This window comes from Scyliorhinus canicula, chromosome 1, assembly GCF_902713615.1.
Source record: "Scyliorhinus canicula chromosome 1, sScyCan1.1, whole genome shotgun sequence".
In the NCBI taxonomy this organism is placed as follows: domain Eukaryota; kingdom Metazoa; phylum Chordata; class Chondrichthyes; order Carcharhiniformes; family Scyliorhinidae; genus Scyliorhinus; species Scyliorhinus canicula.
In genome coordinates, this window is record NC_052146.1 from 198,444,127 (window position 1) to 198,469,076 (window position 24,950).

General features: G+C 44.5%; 1 protein-coding gene across 5 annotated transcripts in view; it reads left to right on the plus strand.

The window, feature by feature from the left end:
* kiz (kizuna centrosomal protein) overlaps positions 1 to 24,950 on the plus strand; it is a 274,733-nt gene that overhangs the window by 142,567 nt on the left and 107,216 nt on the right. For all 5 annotated transcript variants that reach the window (XM_038805982.1, XM_038806001.1, XM_038805994.1 and 2 more), the window contains 4 exons: positions 1,949 to 2,083; positions 6,082 to 6,246; positions 13,384 to 13,537; positions 15,398 to 15,560. In XM_038805982.1, the coding sequence (XP_038661910.1) occupies positions 1,949 to 2,083; positions 6,082 to 6,246; positions 13,384 to 13,537; positions 15,398 to 15,560 (617 nt within the window). The remainder of the gene's footprint in view (positions 1 to 1,948; positions 2,084 to 6,081; positions 6,247 to 13,383; positions 13,538 to 15,397; positions 15,561 to 24,950) is intronic.

The window sequence follows — 24,950 nt, forward strand, 5'->3', positions numbered from 1 at the left end:
CCTACGGGAGTGGGCTGGTTGCATCGCAAGCTGTTTGGCGCCTGGCGCGCTTCTCATTTTTGGCTTCTCCCTCTATTCACCTGCCTCGTTCGCTTGAGCGAGTGCATGACGAGGCTAGAGAATCATGCCCTATATTATAGGTAGTTGTAATATTGTTGGTGCGAATCTACAGTTAAATAAAATACCTTTCCCATCTTTGGAGGCTTTCCTTCACAAAAGGTCCACCTTATGTACCTGTTACGTGAGGGTATTAAAATCTAGTATAAATTATCTTTCTTTTTTAGTTGTAGCTGTTGGACAAAAAATGCCTGTTTGATATGAGAAATATTTCTGAGATCACTGATTAGCCCGCAAGTAACAAAGTCACAAACACAGACCTGCAAGTGATTACCAATTGGAATGTTATATTGTCACAATCAATCAGTTAGACATGCATTGAAATATTTTATAACTTACTTATACTTTTAAAATGTAAATATTGGTTACAGTGGTTGCTGTTAACATTCCAGTTATGCCATATTTAATGCCACACTTGATAGGAATGGAGGAATAGAGTGCAAAATGAACCTACTTTAAGAGCACATGCCTACTTCTCCAGTTGTGTAGAGCTAGGCGGTAAGCATGGTTTTGTTTCCATACAATTCTGAATAGTACAGCTAGAACACTGTTACATTAATCCATGGCAGTAATACCTTCATTATTTATAGCTGCATTAAGCTTTATTTGAGGCTACATTTGTCAATTTATTATTGCTGACTGGATACTTGAGTGAGAAGAGTGTACTTTAGTTGCAGGAAAGCAGTTCAAGTCCTGCAGCTGAGTGACTGGGACCTCATGAGTGAGGAATAACAGTTGATACGCTCATTTTTCTAGCACCGTACAGGGTATAAAATGTGCCTGGTATTTCAGAAGAGTATAGAGATATTAGTTTCAATATCGCTTAAAATAATTTTTGCAGATAACCTCTGCACCCCACCCAGGAAAAAAGAACCCACAGTTGCTTATACTCAGCTTTCATTAATTCATTATTGCCAACGTTGGATAAGTACACACTAAATGTACTTTACGGGATTCAATATGTATTTGTGTTATTGACGGACAGTTTGTATTTTTGAAAAAAAAAACAATTTCTGCATCTGAATGACCTAACATAACTACTGAAATGTGTGAAAAACATTGCTCAGTGCCTAGGGTCTTTCTCAGTTGTGTTCTTTCCTTCTGTTGCAAAAGTGTTGACATTCTCAAATATTTAGTACAGGATTCCTCTTGCACATGAAATATTCTACAAAACAAATGGTGAAAACAGAATCTATAATACTTTAAAGAGGAAGATGGTTGAACATTTGAACCTTTTTTCAAGGAATACCGAAAATGGGCATGGCGATGGGTTTTGCCCAGATATAACGGGCTTTGATCTGTCTTATAACATCCTTCACTTCTAATTTGAAGAGTTGAAGGGAGATGTAGAACAGGTGCTTACCCAGAAATTGGAAAGGAAAAAGGAATGCTTATCTTGGTAGTCAATTTCAGAACGGCACTGGCAGAAATATTGGAGTAGATCATTTGTCTCACCGTGTTTTGGGAGAGAAGGACCACTGAGGGATGAGAATCAAAATAGAAACATTAAAAAGTGAAAGCTTCAATTGACATTGTATTGTCAGTTACGTTTCAGACTAGCAGTCACAAACTTTATGATTCACAACCAGTTGTAAATAAAGAGATGACTGATTTCTCAGACAATGTGCTTACCTCAAAAATATGAAAGCATAAGTGGAGCCCTGTTGTGCACTTTAATAAAAATGCAATTCTCCTCAGTTGAAATAGGTTTAAGGTTAAGTGCTTATTTTTTTTTTAGGATGTCAGTTTACCTTTTTAACACTATGTATTAATGTTTAAATACCATGAATAATTGTAATCATGAACATGATTTTTCCATTATTCTCTTCAGGGGCTGCCTTTCACGTGAAGGATTTTTTCACTTACTTCAAGCAATAGAAGACACTGTTGGACAAATAGTGGCTTCTTGTCCAATGCTGTATCAGCATACTACAATAAGTAATGAGAAACTGCATGAAATCTCAAGGTGATTATAGATCTGCTAAAATAATTCTTTTATTCTAATCTTTTTGGTGCTTACAAAGTACGGTGTCCAGTAATGTAAATGCTTGTTGTCATTCTCTTTTTAAAGACATAACATTTAAATTCTATGTATATTAACTGGAGCTGGGAATATCTTTAATGCCCATCTTATAGAAATTGACATATTTGTAACATTTCATCAAACCCAACAAGTTTTGTCAGCAGTTGCGGTGGTAATAATGATTACGAAATAGCTCCAGACAAATAAATGAAACTGACTTGATTTTGTTTTTGGTACAAACTGAAATAAGCAAAACTTAAATTTTGCATTCTAAATTCACAATAATTTGTGTTTACAGAATAGAGGATTTTTACGGCGACCTCTACTTTTTATTAGGAGAATGTTAAAAGCATGCTTGTGTCTTATTTGAATGCATTTCTTAATTTTTAATGAAGTTTTTCAGTAATACAGAAAAACAAAAAGAAATAAGAAGTGAAAAGTAGAATACTTTTTTAATATTAGCATTGAGATTTATTGTTCCGACCGTTTTTAAAAATAAATTTAGAGTACCAATTCTTTTTAAAATTTAGAGTACCCAATTCTTTTTTTCAATAAAGGGGCAATTTAGTATGGTCAATCCACCTACCCTGCACATTTTTGGGTTGCGGGGGTGAGACCCACTCAAACACCAAGGGAATGTGCAAATTCCACACGGACAGTGACCCAGGGCTGGGATTGAACCTGAATCCTTGCCGCTGTGAGGCAGCAGTGCTAACCACCACCACCGTGCTGCCCCTGATTAGAACTGTTTTAACCCTTATACCTTTTAATAAAGTGACTGCTTCCCTACCTCTGATTTTATAACATTTTAACTTGGGTATTCTGCTGAAGTAAAGTTAGCATTACAGTAACAATGCATGTTAAGGGCGAATATGTAGCTGCCACACAAACTTTTATTAATTGCGTTGCATAAAAAAGGTTTATTGTCCTGAAAAAACATTGTGTTCAATTTCCCATAAAAGTTTATATCTGTAAAGATAAAAGCCTTGAAGACCTTAGGTTGGAGGCATACATCCAGCATTTATAGCTTCAGCTAGCAAACCCACCAAAGTTTGCTGGATTGTGGAAAGGCCTAAAATAACATGCCTATAGTGATTGAGGAACCGAGCTGGAGAATCCCTGTGCCCAACTTTGCCAAAGAGACTAGAAACATGGAATGAAGCCTGCCACTGCAGCACTGCCAGGAGATGTCCTCAGTAGTCACATGTCGAGTCTGCTTGTCATTTTTTAAAAATTTGACCCCGCAAAATCAGCAATTCAGCAAGGGTCCCCTAGTTGGGTCACATAGCCACTCTTACAGGTGAGATATGGCTGGCGTTGCTGACTCTACACTTGGCTGAAGCTAAGAGCTAGTGTGTGGAAAATCCAACTTGGTGATAAGCTGCTAACCCTCCATGCTCGGTCATGAGTTTCTGGGAATTGAAGATTAATATTCACAACACTGCTGTCGGTAATCCTGGTGAAAATGAGGAGGTATTATAAAAATTATGAGCTTTGATCATTTTCTCTGAAAATTTCTGTTTATTACTTATAAGAATATTGTAAGTAGAAGGAGAAAGGCTGTTTTTTTCAGCAAGCTAAGAGCCATCCAGCTGAAGTATGAAGGCGATGTGCTATGAGGATGAATATATTGAGTGACCAGTGGTGGGAGTTGGAAGCAGAGTGTTGTGTGATGAAATCTAGAGGAATACATTGAGAGAGTTAGCAACTCAACGCTGGGGTACCCCGTTCCTGTTTCATTCACTTTGGTTATTGATCTTTTTGGTGTGGAAGTATGGGAAAACTGCACGGCAGCACAGTGGTTACATTGGCAGCATGGTAATACAGTGGTTAGTGCAGTTGCTTCACAGCTCCAGGGTCCCAGGTTCGATTCCCGGCTTGAGTCACTGCCTGTGTGGGGTCTGCACGTTCTTCCCGCATCTGCATGGGTTTCCTCTGGGTGCTCCGGTTTCCCCCCACAAACATGTGCAGGTTAGGTGGATTGGCCACGCTAAATTGCCCTTAGTGTCCAAATAGGGTAGGTGGACAGGGCAGCACGGTGGCAGAGTGGTTAGCACTGCTGCCTCACGCGCCAAGGTCCCAGGTTTGATCCTGGCTCTGGGTCACTGTCCGTGTGGAGTTTGCTCATTCTCCCCGTGTTTGCGTGGGTTTCGCCCCCACAACGCAAAGATGTGCAGGGTAGGTGGATTGGTTACGCTAAATTGCCCTTTAATTGGAAAAAATAAATTGGGTACTCTAAATTTAAAAAAAAGGTTAAGTGAGGTTACTGGGTTACGGGGATAGGGTGGAGGTGTGGGGTGTTCTTTCCAAGGGCCGGTGCACACTCGATGGGCCGAATGGCCTCCTTCTGCACTGTTAATTCTATGTATGAGGCAATCCCGGAAACCTCCACACGGCAGGAATCTGTTGTGTGCGAAACCTGTTGGAGTTTACTACCATTCTAGCGATCTCACACACTGAAGTTATGGCAAGAGCACACTGCAGCAACCACAAAGTCCCAAGGGCAAGTTAGATAAGCAGAGCTTTGGGAATACTCGTCAGAATTCAGTTTGGTCAGTTTCTGGCTGTGCACCCAAATATAGCACAATCGATTTGAACTGCCGTACAGAAATGTGTCTCAGCAGGCTTGACCAATTTTAATGTCTGATCCTCATTGTCATTATGCAGGACAGATTCAGGACTGATAATGTCATCATTGATTCTTTCTGCATATTTATCCAAGGACTTGATGGCTTCATGTTGATGTCCTTGGCATCTACATATTAAATTGAAGTTGGCAGGTTTGGAGCAGAAAGTAACAGATTCAACTGGAGGGTTTTGGTGGAGTGTTTTAATGTCTCCCTCTCCAGGAGTGGCATGGTGGCACAGTGGTTAGCACTGCTGCCTCACCGCTCCAGGGACCCGGGTTCAATTCCAGCCCGTGGTGACTGTCTGTCTGTGTCTAGCTTGCACTGTCTCCCTGTGTCGGCATGGGTTTCCTCCCCTCCCACAGTCCAAAGATGTGCAGGTTAGGTGGATTGCCATGCTAAATTACCCTTTAGTGTCCAAAAGTGTGCAAGTTAGCTGAGGTACGGGGATAGGACAGGGGAGAGGGCCTATGTAGGATGCTCTTCAGAGAGTTGGTGCAGACCTATTAGCCCAAATGGCCTCCTTCTGCACAATGGGAAATAAATGATTTATGCCTGGATGAATGAAGATTGCCCACACGCGCATTGGTTTTCAAATTTTAAAGCAATTTTACTGAGAAGTACATTTGGTAGAGTCAGGAGTTAGTTATTGTAAGAAAATATATCCTGTTAGAAAATATATCTTGATCTCAAGGTCTCTACCATTTATTCAGGTCAATGGTATTTCAGCAGCTAAATTGGACTATATTGATATTCTGCACCTAACTTGAATTATATCTAGAATTATTTGTCTAGGTCAGTGGTTCCCAATGTGGGGCGTACGCCCCACAGGGGGGCAATTTGATTTTTAAGGGGGACAATTGAGCGCGACTGAGGAGGTCTGGGTCCAAATTTTCGATTTTTATTTTTACAATTTTTTAGTAATTTCTTGCTCAGAACTTTAACTGTCTTTTGTTTATTTCATTTTTCTTTTTCATGGATGCCATGTTCTTTTGAAGCTTGTTTAAACCAAGGTATTGGCGTTTTAAGCTTCAGCTGAAACGGAGTTCACTTTTTAAATGATAAGAATTATATATCACAACATGGGGGGGCAGGCATCAGGATTTTAGAGGTGATTAGGTGGGGCATGGCCAAAAAAAGGTTGGGAACCACTGGTCTAGGTGCTCAATATTGGAAAAACAGTCACCTTTCAACTTTTGCCTTAGAATTTGTATCTTCTAAAATTTAGTGCAATAATGTTTTGTTGTTTGTTAGTTTGGTAGGTTAAATTTCTGCTGTTTCAGTGACAAGTTTAATTCTAAACTTCTTTTGTAGTACTTGTAACGTGAAAGGCAGTGTGAGTGGAGAAAACCTTGAGGCCTGTGGCGCAGTTGTTCTTCACCAGCTCAAAGGATTATCACAGAGTACCTCAAATGGCTGTCTGTTGTCCGAAGAAGTTTTAAACAAAGATTGGGATGCAGTTGATGGAAGTAATCATAGGTAAATTCCTTTTGACTGTCAAAGATTTTATCAAGATTCTTAGGTTGTATGATGACAGAATGTCATATCTGATATCATAAATTCTCCTTGTGTGAAACCACTGTCATAATTCTGCAAACTTAACCATTTATGCTGGGGCTTGGTTCCAACACAGGTTGCTGGACTGCTGCAATCAATACATAACTCATTAATACATATCTTCTTTAACAATTACTCAATAGTTCCCATACTTCAGTTCATTTCTCAATCCATGGATTCTCACAGTTTTTAGTTTGGCCAATAGCCTTTTGTGTGAAACTTTTCAAATGTCCTTTGGAAGTTTAGCAATACCTTGGTTTTGTCCTTTTTATAATTCTTTTCAGTTTTCTTTTCCTCAAGTTGAGGAAATTGATGAGGCAAGATATTTCCCTTTTGATTATTGACTGCTTAGGGTGGCATGGTGGCGTAGTGGTTAGCACTGTAGCCTCACAACGCTGAGGACATGGGTTCGATCCTGGCCCCAGGTCACTGTCCGTGTGGAATTTGGACATTCTCTCCGTGCCTGCATGGGTCTCACCCCCCACAACCCAAAGATGTGCAGGGTAGATGGATTGGCCACGCTAAATTGCCCCTTAATTGGAAAAGAAAAGAATTGGGTACTCTAAATTTTAAAAAAATTGTTGACTGCTGTGTGATAGGTTATTGTTGTGCGAAATAATCTTCTAGTTCGCACGCAATAATCAATTTTGTGTTGTTTTACATGAGTTTGAAGATGCTCCTCTCCGTTTTCTCACCCTTTTTATATATTAGTCTCTTTCCAATCCACTTGTATCTTCCTAGGTTACAGTAAGTCCCTGGTAATGATTGTCAATGCCTCTCAAATATTCTTCCTGATCTTTCTCAGTACTCTGTGGCGCACGCAATCTATACTTGGAGATTTGAGCTCTTGTATCCTGTCCAGGACTTCCATATTATTTACCTTGAAGTTGTTGATTTTATAAGCAATCTTTAGGCAGGACATGTTGCTTATGTCTACATTTCTGAATACTTGAAAGGCGTAGTTATTTAGAATATTTATTGTTATGGGCCAGGTTTTAGAGAACCCCAAAGTGGAGTTCACCTGACCCACAGCTTGTACTAGATTGTGGTGTGGGGAGCACACAGCCCACTCTACAGGTGTGATGCGGCAGAAATGGAAAATATTTTTTAAAGCAAAACAATGTTTATTCTATGAACTCAAGTTAATCTTTTTGAAACATTCAGTGAGCATCTTAGCAACCCATTAATTCAAATACAGCCCCCAATGAATAAAACACTAAGTAATTATTTTAACATCCATAAGACTTAAAACAAAACATTTCAACAGAAGCACATCAGGTTAACATCGCTACTGAGAGTAGTTATTAGTTTTAAATCACCAAGATCGATTTACAGTCTTTAGGTTACAGAAAGACACTCTAATACACCGTCTGGCTGTGACTGCAGCTATCCAGCTCTGAAAACGAAACTAAAGCACAGCCTGCAGCAAACAGCCTAAAACGAAAGTAAAAAGCTGACAGACAGCCCAGCTCCACCCACTCTCTGACATCACTGCAGTAATAAACACCCATTTCTGAAAGGTACTCTCACTACAGATACTGATATACACACCCATTTATAAACACCCCTTTCTTAAAGGTACTCTCACATGACATTATTTATTGCTTATCCTTAGGTTCAAGCCTGTTCACATTCATTGATGGTTCTTTCACCTCTGAATGCACTTTTGTTATTATATTATTGAAATAATGTTTAACTCTTCTGCTTTGCTGCTGCTGCTAACTTTTACTCTAGGGCTCTTTTTTTCTTCTCTGAATTCACTTTTAACAAATTGTTTGCATATTTTATTCCTGTATTTCTCCCAGTGAACCACTTCCCTCTCACCTTTCGGGATTTGTAAATTTAGTTTACCACTTTATTGTACTTTTAATTTGTTCATGAATTTATAATAATGCCTGTTTATTTTGAGCTTGTGTATCCTGGATATATGCATTTCCTACTTGCTTGTCCGTTATTTCTTTGGGGAGGCGGTGGCGTAGTGGTATTGTCACTGAACTGTGTCATGCTTTGAGGACCTGGTTTGAATCCCACCATGGCAGATAGTGAAATATGAATGAAATAAAAATCTGGAATTAAAACTCTAATGATGACCATGAAACCATTGTAGATTGTTGTGAAAACCCACCTGGTTGACTAATGTTCTTTAGGAAAATAATTCTGCTGTCCTTGCCTGCTCTGACCACATGACTCTAGACCCACAGCAATGTGGTTGACTCTTAAATGCCCTCTGAAATGGACCAGCAAGCCATTCAGTTGTATCCAACTGCAGCAAAACTTTCCGGAACTAAACAGACCACATGGCATTGACTTAAGCACTGGAAACTCGCCACTATCGACCCTGAAAAGTCCTCCATACTAACACCTGGGGCCTTTTTTGGAGAGATATCCCACAGACTAGTCAAGCAACAGCCTGACATAGTCATACTCACGAAGCTATATCCTACACATAATGTCCCTGACACCACTATCACCTGGGTGTGTCCTGTCCTACCAACAGGACAGATGCACACAAGTGGTGGTGGCACAGTGGTATACAGTCAGGATAATTAAATGTCAACCTGGTGAAGCTACAACACAGGGCTATTTGTGTGCCAAACAGCGTAAGCAACAAGCAATTGACAAAGCCAAGTGATCCCACCTTCAAACCCACCTCCACCCTCCTTTCACGGGTATGGCCCCCTTGAGCCTGGACCCTTGCACTACCACCCTGACAGTGCTCCAGTGAGCTTAGCAGTGCCACTTGGGCACCTTGGCAGTGCCAGGGTGGCAATGCCAAGGTGTCCACGTTCCAGGGGCGGGCCGAGTGGCTGCTCTACACTGACCCTGACCGGCCGGAGGTCTCCGATGGCCTGGTGGACCTCCCGGGTGTTGTTCCGCCTGGTCCACGTTCTTTGATATTCCCATTAACCACAAATTCTCACTGTTACAAAGCCTCTTTTTTTAAAATATAAATTTAGAGTACCCAATTCATTTTTTTCCAATTAAGGAGCAATTTAGCATGCCCCCCCCCTTCACCAACACTCCGACTCCCTTCCTCCCCACCACCCTCCTTTCCCCTCTCTCCCCACCACCACCTTCCTTTCCCTTCTGTTGGTACAGAGGCGAGGGTATCTGGTCTCTCCAGTGCAAAGTTTAGTGCTTGTATCATTAGTTTTTTTTTGTAGAAATGTGTTGTGAACTGTTTTAATAGTCAGAGTAGCCACCCCCCTCCCCGTACATTGGTACTGAGGGGAGAGTACCCTGTTTCTCCAACACAAAATGAGTGTTTGTACTGTTTGGCTTTGTATACATTTTTTACTGTTTTAATAAAAAGATATGGCCAATCCACCTACCATGCACATGTTTGGGTTGTGGGGGCGAAATCCATGCAAACACGGGGAAAATGTGCAAAATCCACAAGGACAGTGACCAAGAGCCGGGATCGAGCTTGGGACCTCGGTGCTGTGAGGCAGCTGTGCTAACCACTGCGCCACCGTGCTGCCCCTGTTACAAAGCCTCTTGTGTTGCTATCTTATCACTAGCATTTCTGAATTTCTTATTATATACTTATTATTTTGCATTTGCGTCACTCTGTGTCCTCCTGGTCTGCCTCTGTACCCGGGACGTCGGGTGACGCAATGCAGGGAGAGGAGGTGGCCCCCACAAGAAAGCTGATTTCTTTTTTTACCCTCTTTTCCGGCACCACAAACCATTTAACTTTTTGAAACCCAATAATTTAATAGAATACAGCTTCAACCTTAAGGAGATGCCCAGGAGGGTCAAAATTAAGGAGGATTCGGACCAAAATCTTTTGACAGATTCTGAAACGTTGCAGGTTTGGATTGGATTTGTTTATTGTCACGTGTACCGAGGTACAGTGAAAGTATTTTTCTGCGAGCAGCTCAACAGATCATTAAGTACATGAAAAGAAAATACATAATAGGGCAACACAAGGTACACCATGTAACTACATAAACACCGGCATTGGAAGAAGCATACAAGGGTGTAGTGTTAATGAGGTCAGTGCATAAGAGGGTCGTTTAGGAGTCTGGGAACAGCAGGGAAGAAGCTGTTTTTTGAGTCTGTTCGTGCGTGTTCTCAGACTTTTCTATCTCCTGCCCGATAAAGAAGTTGGAAGAGTGAATAAGCTTTATGGGGAGGGGTCTTTGTGGTTTCTTCTGGAAGTAAGATGGCGGGGTGGTTCTCCTTTTCCTTTTCCAACCACTCCATTAACAGTCAAGGATCTTGCTTGCATTTTGGCGAGTGAACTAAAGAAATACTGTCCAAGTTTGGTGGTAGATCTTAAAAGATCGAGGGAGGAGGCCTTGGTCCCAATTCATTTTGCTTTAGAAAGTACGAATAAGCCCGTCGAGGCTTATGGTGCTACAATTAAAGTCATCGAGGTGGCATTAACAGACCACCTGGTTGAATGTAACAAATTATTGAAGGCCAAACTGAGTGACCTGGAAAACAGATCCACAAGGCAGAACAATCGCTTATGGGATTGTTGAAGTGGGTGGAGGGCTGCATCCCTACTGAATATTTTTCGGGCCTGTTTTACAAGATGGTGAGTGAAGGTGTGTTCACATCTCCTCTTCCTCCACCCCCCCCAGCCCAGAGTTAGACCGGGCTCATCGCTCTCTGTGTCCAAAACCTCGATTTGGAGATCCGCATCCGGTGGTCACCGTACGATTTCATAGCTTCAAAGAAGAAAACAGGTCCTTGGCTTGGATAGGGAACATCGAGATGTAAAGTGGGGGGGGCTACTCCATTAGACTGTACCAAGATCTGAGTGTGGACCTGGCAAAACGAAAAGCTGCCTTCAACAGAGTGAAAACTATCTTGTATAAAAATGGAGTCAAATTCAGAATGGTTTACCCGGCTCGCTGTTGGGTGACTGTTGGGGAGAAGGACCACTTTTTAAATTTTCCACAAGATGCAGACTCCTTTGTTTGGAAGCCCAAATTAGGCACGGTTTAATTTATGTTTATTCTATTTTATGGTCCTACAGACGGGCACTTCATATTTCATATTTTTTCATGTTTGTTTGCGATCAGTTTATCGTTCTCTTACCTTTTCATCATTGTTGTTGGGTTTGATAATTGAATACTAATATGGGGAGTGATCTACCCGAATGGGGACAGTCCTGTATTCTGCACGATTCGCCAGGTGATTCCTGGTGCTGGGAGCGCCGAGAAACACCCTCCTATCTAATGGCCATCGTTTTTTTCAGGGGCATCAGCAGGAAACATGTGGCCGAGGCCACACTTAGCCCCAGTCACTGCACTGAGGAGCCCCAAACTGATCCTCACCGTGCAAAAAATGTCAGCCTGTCACCCTGGCAGTGCCCCAGCCAGCTGGCAGTGTCATCAGGGCACCTTGGCAGTGCCAGGCACGATATCTGGGTGGCATAAGCAGTGCCAGGGTGCCACCCTGCCTAGAGTGCAAGTACATGGGAGCCTCCAATCCCCCGGGAGATCCCCACGAGTGCCTTTCCATCTGGTCCCCATTCGTGAGTATGTTAGGGACCTATTTGTAGAAGGAAGATTTGCCAGTTTTAAAGAGCTGGTTGACAAATTTCAGTTGCCCAATTCTAGCCTCTTTTGTTATTTTCTGGTTTATGACTTTTCCCAAAAGGTTTTTCCTCTGCCTTTGGCCCCACCTCCTCCTTACTGAAAAAGGTTTTATCACTGGATCAACCTGGTGAGGGATCTATTTTGGATCTGTTTAGCTATATTCTCTCATTAGACCCACCCCATTGGATGGAATGAGGGCGAGATGGGAGAGGGAACTGGGTCCTGTGCTTACTGATGAGGCTTGAAGGAAAACCCGCTGTAGGGTGAACTCCATGTCCTCTTGTGATCATTAGTTTAATATAGTTAAAAGTATTACACAGGATGCACTGAACCAGGGCAAGGATGAGTGGGTTTCTCCCAAATGTTGAAGATAAGTTTGATCGTTAAGAAAGTGTGATCATTGTTCACTCGCCCCAACTAACCACACACATGTTTTGGTCTTGTCCTAAACTTGTCAACTTCAAAGTTTCCTTTTTCAACACTATATCGGAGATTCTCCTGTTGTATCTAAAGCCATGTCCATTGGCAATCAAATTTGGGGGCACAGACCCACTAGTGTTTCACTCTGGGGTAGGGGTGGATGTTGTCGCCTTTGCCTCACTGGTAGCCCCGGAGGCAAATATTACTGAGCTGGAGGCCTCCCATCCCACATAGTGCTTCTGCCTAGCTCGGTGATTTAATAGGATTTTTAATTATAGTGGGCATGATTTTACGGGCACTCTGTGCCCGACTAGCAGCTCGCCACGGCGCAACGTGGCCCATAGAAGCTGGGAGACACCCTTCCCGGGATCTACCCGGCTCACAATGCCTTGCGAGATCTAACACGATCTCGTGAGATGTTGCAATGTGAAACCCTCCCATTGTGGGCGGGGTCTCTTGTTGATAAATCTGCATATTACAGTAAGACAGCTAGTCCCACTGTAACATGCAGTTTCCTGAGGTACCTGAGGCATTGGGATCATTCCCTTCCGCCTCGGAGACTCTGGTCGAGCGCCATTCAGTACTGGTCTCCACAAACGGTTCTGGCAAGTGGAGCTCCTCAGTGCACAAAATGGGGCTAGGTGTGGCCTTGGCCGCGCGTTTCCGCTAAGGCCCCCTATGTAACATGAGTGCAGTTTTAGAGGGTGTGTTTCTCAGCGCTGCAAGCGCCGGGAAACACTCGGCTAAATGTACTCGCTATGGGACTTTGTTCCAAATTAGCTAAATTCCGCCCAGTGCTTAAATTATAGTTTGTGTTTTTTATTGAGGATTTGTTTTAACTTCTTGACATTTTACCTTTACATCTTTGTTGGTTGATTATTTGTAATATTGTTAGTGTTATTAAATAAAATCTCAATCAATATGTATTTTTAAAAACTATTCTGTAGCCAGCAATCTAATCTTGAAATCCGTTTTCTCCTTCACCATCCGAAACCGCTGCTGTCTTTACCAACCGCCCTTCCCATTTCTGGAATGATATATTCTTTCTTAATTTCAGTACTTGGTCTTTTCTCTATTACTGCAGATGGTTAGATTTGCCTGCTGATTCTGTCACATTGTGGGACCGCTGGTTCCTGCATGTTGTTTTTATGTTGGACCATGAAGTGATGACCACAGCTGAGGCCGCAGAACTGTTTGGACCTTTATTGATTGAACAGAGAAGTAATAACTCCAAAAAGGTACAAATAACATTGTATTTAATTCTCAAAAATATGTTGTGTAAAAAGAAATGTATAATACGAGTTGGATTCTATGAATACTTTTATTATACTTTTTGCTCAACACGGGCAGCACGGTGACACAGTGGTTAGCACTGCTGCCACACAGCGCCAGGGACCCAGGTTTAATTCTGGCCTTGGGTGACTGTGTGTGTTTCCCCCGGGAGCTCTGGTTTCCTCCCACAGTCCAAAGATGTGCAGGTTAGGTGGATTAGCCATGATAAAAATTGCCTCTTCGTGTCCAGGGATGTGCACGATCGGTGGGGTTACAGGGAAAGGGCGGTGGAGTTTGCAATGTAGGCATTCTATGGTTCTCTGCATATTTCACACCAACTTAAATCAATGAATGGAATTTGTTGTTGATGCTAGAACTATAAGGACTGCACGCTGCATTTCCAATTAACAAAAATCACTGGCTGATTTGCTTACCTGATATTTCTTAATTTGCCAAATAACAAAACAATCAAATATAAACATTTATATGCTTCTGTAGTTAGTCAGGCAAAGAAGCAATCTTATTGCCTACATTATGAATGCTGGTGGATGAACTGAATTGTATCCATCTATCGCCCAATATTTTCAGGTTGATCACATTTTCTAACCTGCCCTCTTTAGGGTAAAGACAACATACCATCATTGGTTGAAGAAAGTAAGGTTCCGATGCAAATTATCTAATAATTTAAAATTATTTTTTTATTATAAAAACTTGGTTAGGAAGAGATGATGGTATTGTAAGGTGCACAGCTTTAGTGGTTGTGATGACGCTAAAATTTTCATCAAAGCCACCACTTCTGTGAAACTGACAATAACGTCTGGCGACCCCACATACACAGTTAAACACGGAAATCCGTGTTTGCTGCTTGCAATTTCCTGCTCTAACATAGGGTATGCTGTAGAAGTTCCCGCAGACAGAAATCTTTAGAAATCACTAAACTGCCAATTTTGTTATAATTGTGCTGTTTAAATAGTTACATTGTGTTAATGAGGTGTAACTAAATGTTTAATGATGTGAAGATGCCGGCGTTGGACCGGGGTGAGCACAGTAAGAAGCCTTTCAACACCAGGTTAAAGTCCACAGGTTTGTTTCAAATCACTAGCTTTCGGAGCACTGCTCCTTCCTCAGGTGAATGAAGAGGTAGGTTCCAGAAACATATATGTAGACAAAGTCAAAGGTGCAAGACGATGCTTTCAATGCGAGCATTTGCAGGTAATTACGTCTTTACAGATCCAGAGAGAGGGGTCTTCTTTAATGACCTCTTTAACCTGGGATTACCCCCTCTCTGGATCTGTAAATATTTTCATTATGATAATTTTATAGTTTTTTAATGTACTTTTAAAGTTAATTTATGATATGTCAGCTTCAAAAGTAGTTTCATATGTGTGCCCCAAACGTAGTTTCACTCTCCGTAATATTTATGAAAGGTGATGGAGAATTGGTGCATTTTCTTTGGTGGTTTACTGTCTGTGAAGATTCTTCAATGTGATTGGCTACTTACTTTGCTAAATGGCATCACTGGAGATCCCTTGATTGTGCCACATTCAAATTAAATTTGGGAAAAATAAAATCCACACCATAGATCTTTGTAGGCGACTTCCTTTGGAGTAAGCAGTAGACACCATCACCTTATTGCTGACTGCAAATCTAGGCCTATGTTTTCAGAAGAATTCTCTTAAAATTGAGAACAGTAGAAATCTGTAATACATGTTTAATAATAGATAGATGTGTTTATTAATTGATGTTAAAATAGATATGTTTTACTCACTGCTCTTTGAGTATGAAGCATTTTTAATTGTTTCTATTTAATTTTAAATGCTCATCAGGCAACAGCATTATTGAAGAAAATCTTTCCAAAAGCAAATGAAAATCAGTCTTTTCCAAGTGATGAGTCATCTTGCAGCTTGCCATCTATTTTCAATGATGACGCAGAAATTAAACCAGAAATCCCAGTGCCATGGTTTGGCCTGACTAATGTAAAGCAGCAAGGTTAGTGTTCTATACAAGTTATCAACTGAGTGAGTACAATGCTCAAAATAATTCATTAGTGCACTGTTTTGAAGAATAACATGACAGTGTATACACTTCAGATAACCATTGTACAGTTAAAGCACTGATAGTTTTTCCAGTTTTTATTTATTTTTTGGTCACGACACCCTGGGCTAGTGCCTGGTCAATTCCAGCCCCGCTTCACCCGGAGTCGCAGCACAGGTGAAATTAGATTTTATTTGAAATATCCTTGATTGAGCCCAAATAACTACAGTCATCAGGTTTGTAACTTTACAACACAAGTAACCTTTTATTATGTCCAGTTTTATAATTAAATGGACAGAAAATGTAACTGACTATCTACTACCCCTTTCTCAAACCCCCTTCCTAACTCACCCTACTCTCTGCACACATACAGACAAACAACACAGAGGGGAAAGGGTAGTGGAAACGTAAAGAAAATAAGAGTAAAAGGATAAAGATCTTTGATGCACTGGGATGACTTCCAGTCAATGTCTTTCTGAGGCTCAGGCTTTCGTTTTGGTACTTCTTCCAGGGTTGAGATGGTTTTTTTGGCACTGTTGTCTACTTTCTCTGCAGACGCAGCATCATTTCAGGTTTACTGCAAAGGATGTGCCAGGCACTCAGGTCTTTCAGAAAATAGAGCAGTTATTGTACTTCAACAAGCAAATGAGAAAGTTTTCTTTTCACTTCCAAGGTCTAAACACGTCTGCCTAGTTCTCTCAGAAAGCATCATGTGGGAACCAATCACTGACTATTGTCAGGCAGAACACTGTTCCTGGCCAACCCACCAGTTGCCAGTTATCCAATCAAACTGACTCCCTCTACAACTAGTTCCTCAGAACTAGTGCCAGAGAGTCTGGCTTCTCCTCTCCCAAACGCAAAATCTGGGAACACAGTGTCCTGGCAAGAAGGTTGTTTCAACTTTGAGTCTTCTGCTGAAAGGCACATGGCTATTATGAGTCCCTGGACCAAATTATAAAATAAAATAAATGGAAACATAGGAAATAAAAAGGCAGGACTTTTTCATTTTAAGTAATTTAGCTGACAAGTGGCAAGTAACATTCATGCAACACAAGTGCCAGGCAATGACCATCTCCAACAAGAGAGAATCTAACTATTTCCTCTTTACATTCAATGGCATTACCATTACTGACTCCCCCACTATCAACATCCTGGCAGTTACCATTGACTATAAACAGAACTGCACTGACCACACATGGTAAATTGCCCAGGTGTGTCCTGTGCACAAGAAACAGGACAAATCCAACCCAGCCAATTGCCACCCTATCAGTCTACTCTCCACCATCTGCAAAGTGGCGGAAGGAGTCATCAACATTACTATTAAGTGACACTTACTCAGCAATAACCTGCTGACGGATGCTCAATTTGGGTTCCGCCAGGGTCACTCAGCTCCCGACCTCATTACAGCCTTGGTTCAAACATGGTCAAAACAGCTAAATGCCAGAGGTGAGGTGTGAGTGATTGTCCTTGACATCAAGGCAGCATTTGACCGAGCATCAAGGAGCCCTAGCTAAACTGAAGCCAATGGGAATCGGCGGGAAAACTCTCCGCCGGTTGGAGTCATACTTGGCACAAAGGAAGCTGGTTGTGGTGGTTGGAGGTCAATCATCTCAACTCCAGGACATGGGCTGCGATTCTCTGCTCCCCACGCCGGGTGGGAGAATCGCGGAAGGGCCGGGCGAATCACGACACGCCGCCCTGGCTCCCCCCGCGATTCTCCCACCCCCCCAAAAATGGCGTGTTGCGTTTTTCGACAAGCCGCTTGGAGAATCGCCGCTCGCCATTTCTCACGGCGACCGGTGATTCTCCGGCCCGGATGGGCCGAGCGGCCTGCCGAACCCGACCGGTTCACGCCAGCGCCAACCACACCTGGTCGCTGCCGTCGTGAACAGAGCGCGACAGGTTACTGTGGGGCTTGTGGGGGGCGGAGGGAGGATCGAGCACCACGTGCGTGCTCAGCAGATGTCTGGCCCGCGATCGGTGCCCACCGATCATCGGGCCGCGTCTGTAAACGACGCACTCTTTACCCTCCGCCGCCCCGCAAGATCAAGCCACCACGTCTTGCGGGGGCAGCGGAGGGGAAGACGGCAACCGCGCATGCGCGGGTTGGAGCCGGCCAACCTGTGCATGCGCGGCTGACGTCACTTCGGTGGCGCCAGCCGCGTCATTCCCGGCGCGCCGCTTTGACGCAAGTGTCAAGGCCGGGCGTTCGGGATTCACGAACGGCCGCTCCTAGCCCCCTGGGGGGGGAGAATAGGGTGCGAGGAGCAGCCTCCGACGCCGGAGTGAAACACTCCGGGTTTCACTCCGGCGTCGGCACTCAGTCTCCCGTTGGGAGAATCGCGCCCATGACTACAGGAGTTCCTCAGGGTAGTGTCCGAGGCCCAACCATCTTCAGCTGCTTCATCAATGACCTCCCTTCTATCATAAGGTCGGAAGTGGGGATGTTTGCTGATGACTGCACAATGCTCAGCACGATTCACGACTTCTCAGAAAATGAAGCAGTCCATGTCCAAATGCAGCAAGATCTGGACAATATCCAGGCTTGGGCTGACAAGTGGCAAGTTACAATTGTGCCACACAAGTGCCAGGCAGTGACCATCTCCTATAAGACAGGATCTAACTACCACCCCTAGTCATTCGATGACATTACCATTGCTGAATCCCTCATAATCAACGACAACGAATAAACGGGCATCGTGCGACTATCAACAGGCAGGACTGTTCCCTTCCAGTTGGGGAACACTTCAGCAGTCAAGGACATTCAGCCTCTGATCTCCGGGTCAGCATTCTACAAGGAGGCCTTCAGGAGACGCGACAACGCAAAATTGCTGAGCAAAAACTTATAGCTAAGTTCCGCACGCATGAATGCGGACTCAACCGGGATCTGGGATTCATGTCGCATTACATTCGGCCCCCACCAACAAGCCTGGACTTGCAGAGGCCTACCGACTGAACTGGCTTGGGACAATTCACACCTCTTTAACCTGGAGTTACCTCTCTCTCTGCATCTTTGATGATTTGATTGCCTGCAGGTGCTCGCATTCCGGGGCATCTCTGACTGTGTCTATATAAACATTTCTGGAACAAGCCTTTCCATTCACCTGAAGAAGGAGCCGTGCTCCGAAAACTCGTGTTTGAAACAAACCTGTTGGACTTTAACCTGGTGTTGTAAGACTTCTTACTGTGCTCATAATCAACATCCTGGGGGGTTACCATTGATCAGAAACTGAACTGGGTTTCCCACATCAATACTGTGGCTACCAGGCTAGGTCAAAGCTAGGAATCCTATGGCGAGTAACTCACTTCCTGACCCTCCAAAGCATGCCCACCATCTACAAGGCACAAGTCAGGAGTGTAATGAAATACTCTCCACTTGCCTGGATGAGTGCAGCTCCAACAACGCTCAAGAAGCTTGACATTACGCAGGACAAAGCAGCCTGGTTGATTGCTCCCCCGCCACAAGCATTCAAACACTCCACCACCGACAAACAGTGGAGCCAGGAGCCATATGTACCATCTACAAGATGCACTGCTCTAACTCACCAGCACCTTCCAAACCCATGACCACTACCATCGAGAAGGATAAGGGGAGCAGATACCAGGGAACCCCACCACCTGGAACTTCCCTTCCAATTCACTCACCGCTCTAACTTGGAAATTTATTGTCTTCGTTCACTGTCACTGGGTCAATACCTAAAACGTTGTCCCTAACAGCATTATCAGTGTACCTACACCACACAGACTGTTGCGGCTCAAGAAGGCAGCTCACCACCACATTTTCAAAGGCATTAGAGATGGACAACAATGCTGGCCGAGCCAGCAATGCCCAAATCCCATGAATGAATTTTTAAAAATATGCAACACTTCATATGCTGGAAATCTGAAATTTAAAAAATGAAAATGTAGAAAAACGGCCACACCCATGAATGAATTAAAATATATATATATTGCGGACTTGCAGACGTGTTCTCTTTCTGGGCTACTTGGGTGTAATGTTGACAAGCTGGTGTCGAAATCCAAAGATTACTGTCATGAATTCCCACTGTCCCCACAGAGGGGAATCATTGGAAATCAACAAATTGTTGAGAACTGTCCCATTTACACTAATAACACTTGTTAATGACCTCCAAAGAAATAATTATCTCTTTTTTATGGGATGTAGCTGGATTTTTAACTCAGTACTTGGTCAAAACTATTGCTGAAGAACCTCCCTCACCGGCAAACATTTTTTATATTTGTGTAATGTCAATTTTTTTCCATTGTAATAAAATACCATAATTGTTTTAAATATCAATAAATTAGTTTATGATATTTTAGCTTCTAATTTGTATATGCCCCAATCTTTATTTCCATCGTTGCAAAATTTATATAAAGTGAAGGATGATCGGTACATTTTTCTTGCTTGATTTCTATCCGTGAAAATGCTTCAATGTGACTGGCAGCTCACTCGATTGTCTAACATCACTGTTGCTGTGATGCCACATGTGCACTACATACCATGCATATACTGTACATCAGCATGTTGTAAGCAAAAAACAAGCATAATATGAAACAAAGTGACCATTTTAGCAGCTGCTCCTTCAGATCCTGGGCTGACATTTTTCCGTGAAAATTATGTAAACCAGATTTGTGTTCCATATGCATGTTAAGCAGAATCAGTTGGACGTGGGGAAAGGGAAACTGTTAATTGGGGGCCATTTTGTGTTTGCACATTCTCCCCGTGTCTTTGTGGGTCTCACCACAATAACCCAAAGATCAGAAGGTGGATTGGCCACGCTAAGTGCCCCCTTAATTGGAAAAAAAAAATTGGATACTCTAAATTTAAAAAAGAAATTAGGGGTCAATTTAGATTTTGCGTTTTCAAATGAAATGAAGGTGGGCATTTTAGTTGTGGAATGTTTCAGCAATGAAGAAATGTTGCTCAGGGTGGGAATGTTTTCCTTAAGAACAAAGAAGGCTGAGGCGGGAACTGATTGAAGTGTACAAAATTATGAGGGACGTAGATAGGGTGGATAGGAAGGAACCTTTCCCCTTAGTAGAGGGGTCAATAACCAGGAGACATAGATTTAAAGTGGGGGCAGGAGATTTAGAAGGGATTTGAGGAAACGACTTTTCACCCAGAGGGTGGGGGGGAATTTGGAACTCACTGCCGGAAAGGGTGGTAGGGGCATCTCTAACAAATCTGTTACAGTTCTTTGAGGAGGTAGCAAGGAAGTTAGACAAAGGAAAACCAGTGGACGTGATTTACTTAGATTTCCAGAAGGTGCCACATAGGAGACTGTTAAATAAGTTAAGAGCCCATGATGTTAAGGGTAAGATCCTGGCATGGATAGATGATTGGCTGGCTGGCAGAAGGCAGAGAGTGGGGATAAAGGGGTATTTTTCAGGATGGCAGCCAGTGACTATTCGTGTGCCTCAGGGGTCTGTGCTGGGACCACAACTTTTTACAATATACTTCCGGTGTGGACCATGGAGTAAGTGGTCACACACAAGGCAGCTCCTGCCCAAGGTTACAGAAAAGAGCACTTTTTAATCAATACGGGGTGGAATTTTGATGAAAAGATGTAGGTGAATGCTGGAGGAATACTTTACCCCAGGAATGGTATGTCTCTTGGTTACCAGACCCAGCAGAAACAGTGAGGGATTTGGCTGGAGCTGCAGCAAAGACAAAAGCCTCTTCCAGCATGCAGGCAGGAGAAGGGCGAGCTTAAAGGCTTCAAGCTGACTTGAGGGCCTTTATTAATGCTGAATTTTAGCAGCAGAGGGAACAATTGTGAAAAGATCTCGCCAAGGCCTTTGAAGAAGCGGTGATGAGACTTCCAGTGGCGGCCATGGAGGAGTAGGTCGCGCATTCAGCAGCTTCCGTCTGGAACGGACTCCCGGTACTTTTTCAGGAGTTTCACGGACTTTTTGGGGCAGATTGGTGAAGCGAACACTGCCAAAAGGATTCCCTCTCTGTTGTATGGATAGCGAGACCAGGAGTGGCCGGGTGAAGCGTTTAAGTCCCAACAGACAGAAGCGTGCGGAGAGGGTGCCGCATGGCATGGCGGCTGGTATAGACCAGGGTGCATGGGCGCAGTGGGCACAGGCGCAACAGGAGTTCCTTGGGGTTGCTTTGCTGATCTTAAAAAGGACATGCTGTCCCCGATGAAGGCATCAATGGCCCAAATGAAGGCAACTCAGGCAACACAAGGGAAAGCGATTAAAGAGATGGAGAAAAAGCTATCCGACAATGAGGACGAGTTAGTCGTAATGGCCCTTAAGGTGGAGGCGCAGGATGACCTCCACAAGAAGTGGCAGAAGAGGCTGGAGGACCTAGAAAACAGGTCCAGGAGACAGAACTTGAGAATTGTGGGCCTCCCCGAAGGTGTGGAGGGGTCGGATGCGGGAGCATTTGTGTCCAAGGTGCTGGAGATGCTGTGAGGGACGGGGGTATTCCCTCGACTCCTGGAGCTGGACGGGGCGCACAGAGCCCTCGCAAGGAAGCCCAAGGCGAATGAACCGCCGAGGGCCATGGTGGTGAGATTTCATCGCTTCTCGGACAAGGAACTTGTCTTGTGGTGGGCAAAATACGAACAGAGCGTGGGAGAACAGCGTGATATGCATCTACCAGTACCTGTGTGCGGAGCTGGCCAAGAGGCGTGCTGGATTCAACCGGGACCCTCTTCAGCAAGGACGTGAAATTTGGGATGCTACACCCAGCGAGGCTATTGGTCACGTACAAAGAACGGCATCACTATTCTGAGACGCCGGACGAGGTGTGGTAATTCGTCAAACAAGAAAAGCTGGACTTGAATTAAAGGACGGCTAAGCTGTGGTGGAATGCGGCGGTGGGGCTGGGTAACACGGTACCGTTTCTAATATAAGATTGTGTACAACGTTGGGTGCGTGTAAGGGCTGTGGTGGTGCTGGAGGGTGCAATGTTTTCGGCAAAGTTGAGATACGGTGGGGGAGGGGGCCCTGTACTTAGTGCAAATTTTTGGGAAGTTTGGGCCTTGGTTCAACAAGTGTCTCCTCACGGGGCAATGTTAGTGGCTTCTGTTTATTTTTTGTTTTCTATTACTATTTACTCACTGGGGCTGGAGAGGTAGTTTAATTGGTTTAATCATGTGGGGAGAACGGTCCGGACAATGAGGCGACAGGGGCGGGAGCTGCCAGGGTCAGCATGGGTCAGCTGACTCTCAGGAGCGTAGTGGGGGGGTGAGCAAGTGCCCAGCTGGTGCTTGCCGGGGGGCTTTGAGTCGTGGGGCTGTTTGAGGGGAGGGGGGGGATGCGGGGGCTCCCTGTGGGGGCGGGCGCGTGCTTGAGGTTGGCCAAGAAAGGGCGATGGCTAGTCGGCGGGGTGGTTGGGGAGGGGGTGGTTATTCCCCCGTCCAGGCTGATCACGTGGAATGTGAAGGGTTTGAATGAGCCAGTCAAAAGAGAGCGCGTGTTCGCGCATTTAAAGTGGTTAAAGGCAGACGTAGCAATGCTTCAGGAGACACATTTAAAGCTCGCAGATCACACGAGATTGAGAAAGGGATGGGTAGGCCAGGTGTTCCATTCAGGGCTTGATTCGAAGACCAGGGGGGTAGCAATTCTGATCCGTAATGGTGTGGCATTCGAGGCTGGGAGAATTGTGGCAGATAAGGGGGGGCAGGTATAGATACGGGTGAGGTATCAGCGGCAACGGTCTGGGAGGCTCTGAAGACAGTTGTCAGAGGGGAACTCATCTCGATTCGATCCCATAGGGAAAAGAGAGAGAAAGCGGAAAGGGAAAGACTGGTGGAGGAGATACTCCGATTGGACAGGAGATACGCTGAGGCCCTCGAGGCGGGGCTACTGAGGGATGAGTTTGAACTGCTGACCACTGGGAAAGCGGTAGCACAGCTGAGGAAGGAAAGGGGGGCAGTCTATGAGTACGGGAAGAAAGCGAGTAGAATGCTGGCATACCAACTGCGAAAGAGGGAGGCGGCCAGGAAAATCGGGGGAATAAAGAATAAGGAGAGTAACACGGTCTTGGATCGGGGGGGGGGGGGGGGTGGTGAACGGAGTCTTTAAGGAATTCTATAGTAAACTATACAAGTCGGAGCCCCCGAAGGAAACGGAAGGGATGAGGCAATTTTTGGACCAGTTGAGGTTTCCAAAGGTGGAAGAGGACCTGGTGGAAGGGCTGGGGCCCGAGTAAATTGGAGGAGATTGTCAGGGGTATAGAGGGCATGCAATCTATACCTTGATCTCACTCATTCTTAAACGAGGAAAGGACCCGGAACATTGCGGGTCATACAGGCCGATTTCGCTTTTAAACGTGGATGCCAAATTGCTGGCCACAAGAATTGCCAATTGTGTCCCAGGGATGATAGAGGAAGACCAGACTGGGTTTGTTAAAGGCAGACAGCTCAATACCAATGTCCGGAGACTTTTGAATATTATTATGATGCCCTCAGAGAGAGGGGAGGCGGAGTTGGTAACAGCGATGGACGCAGAGAAAGCCTTTGACCCGGTGGAGTGGGAGTACCTGTGGGAAACGCTGGGGAGGTTCGGGTTTGGTGAGAGCTTTATTGGCTGGGTGAAATTGCTGTACCAGGCGCATGTAGCAAGTGTATGTGCAAACCGGCTGAGGCCGGGGTACTTCGAGCTTCACCGGGGAAACGAGGCAGCGGTGTCCCCTCTCCCGTTACTATTTGCCCTAGCTATAGAACCGCTAGCTATGGCGCTGAGAGCCTCGAGGAACTGGCGAGGACTGGTTCGGGGAGAGGTGGCACATCGGGTCTCGCTATACACGGATGATTTGCTCCTGTACATTTCGGACCCTGTGGAGGGGATGGGGGAGGTTCTGCGGATCCTGAGGGATTTTGGTAGTTTTTCAGGGTACAAACTGAACATGGGAAAGAGCGAGTTGTTTGTGATCCAGGCCAAGGGGCAGGAGGAGAGACTGAAAGAGCTGCCGCTCAGGATGGTGGAGAAAAGTTTTTGGCACCTGGGTATACAGGTGGCCAGGAAATGGGATGCCCTGCACAGGCTCAACCTGACCCGGTTGGTGGAGCAAATGGAAGGGGACTTTAAAAGGTGGGACATGCTCCCGCTGTCACTGGCAGGGAGGGTGCAGGCCGTGAAAATGACTGCTCTTCCCAGATTTTTATTTGTCTTTCAGTGCCTCCCCATCTTCATCCCTAAGGCCTTTTTTAAGCGGGTGAGTAGGATCATTACGGGCTTTGTGTGGGCGAATAAGTCCCCACGAGTAAGGAGATCGCTGTTGGAGCGCAGTCCGGGGGGGGGGGGGGGGGGGGGGTGGTTTGGGTTGGCATTGCCGAACTTTTACAACTACTAGTGGGCGGCCAATATAGCTATGATTAGAAAGTG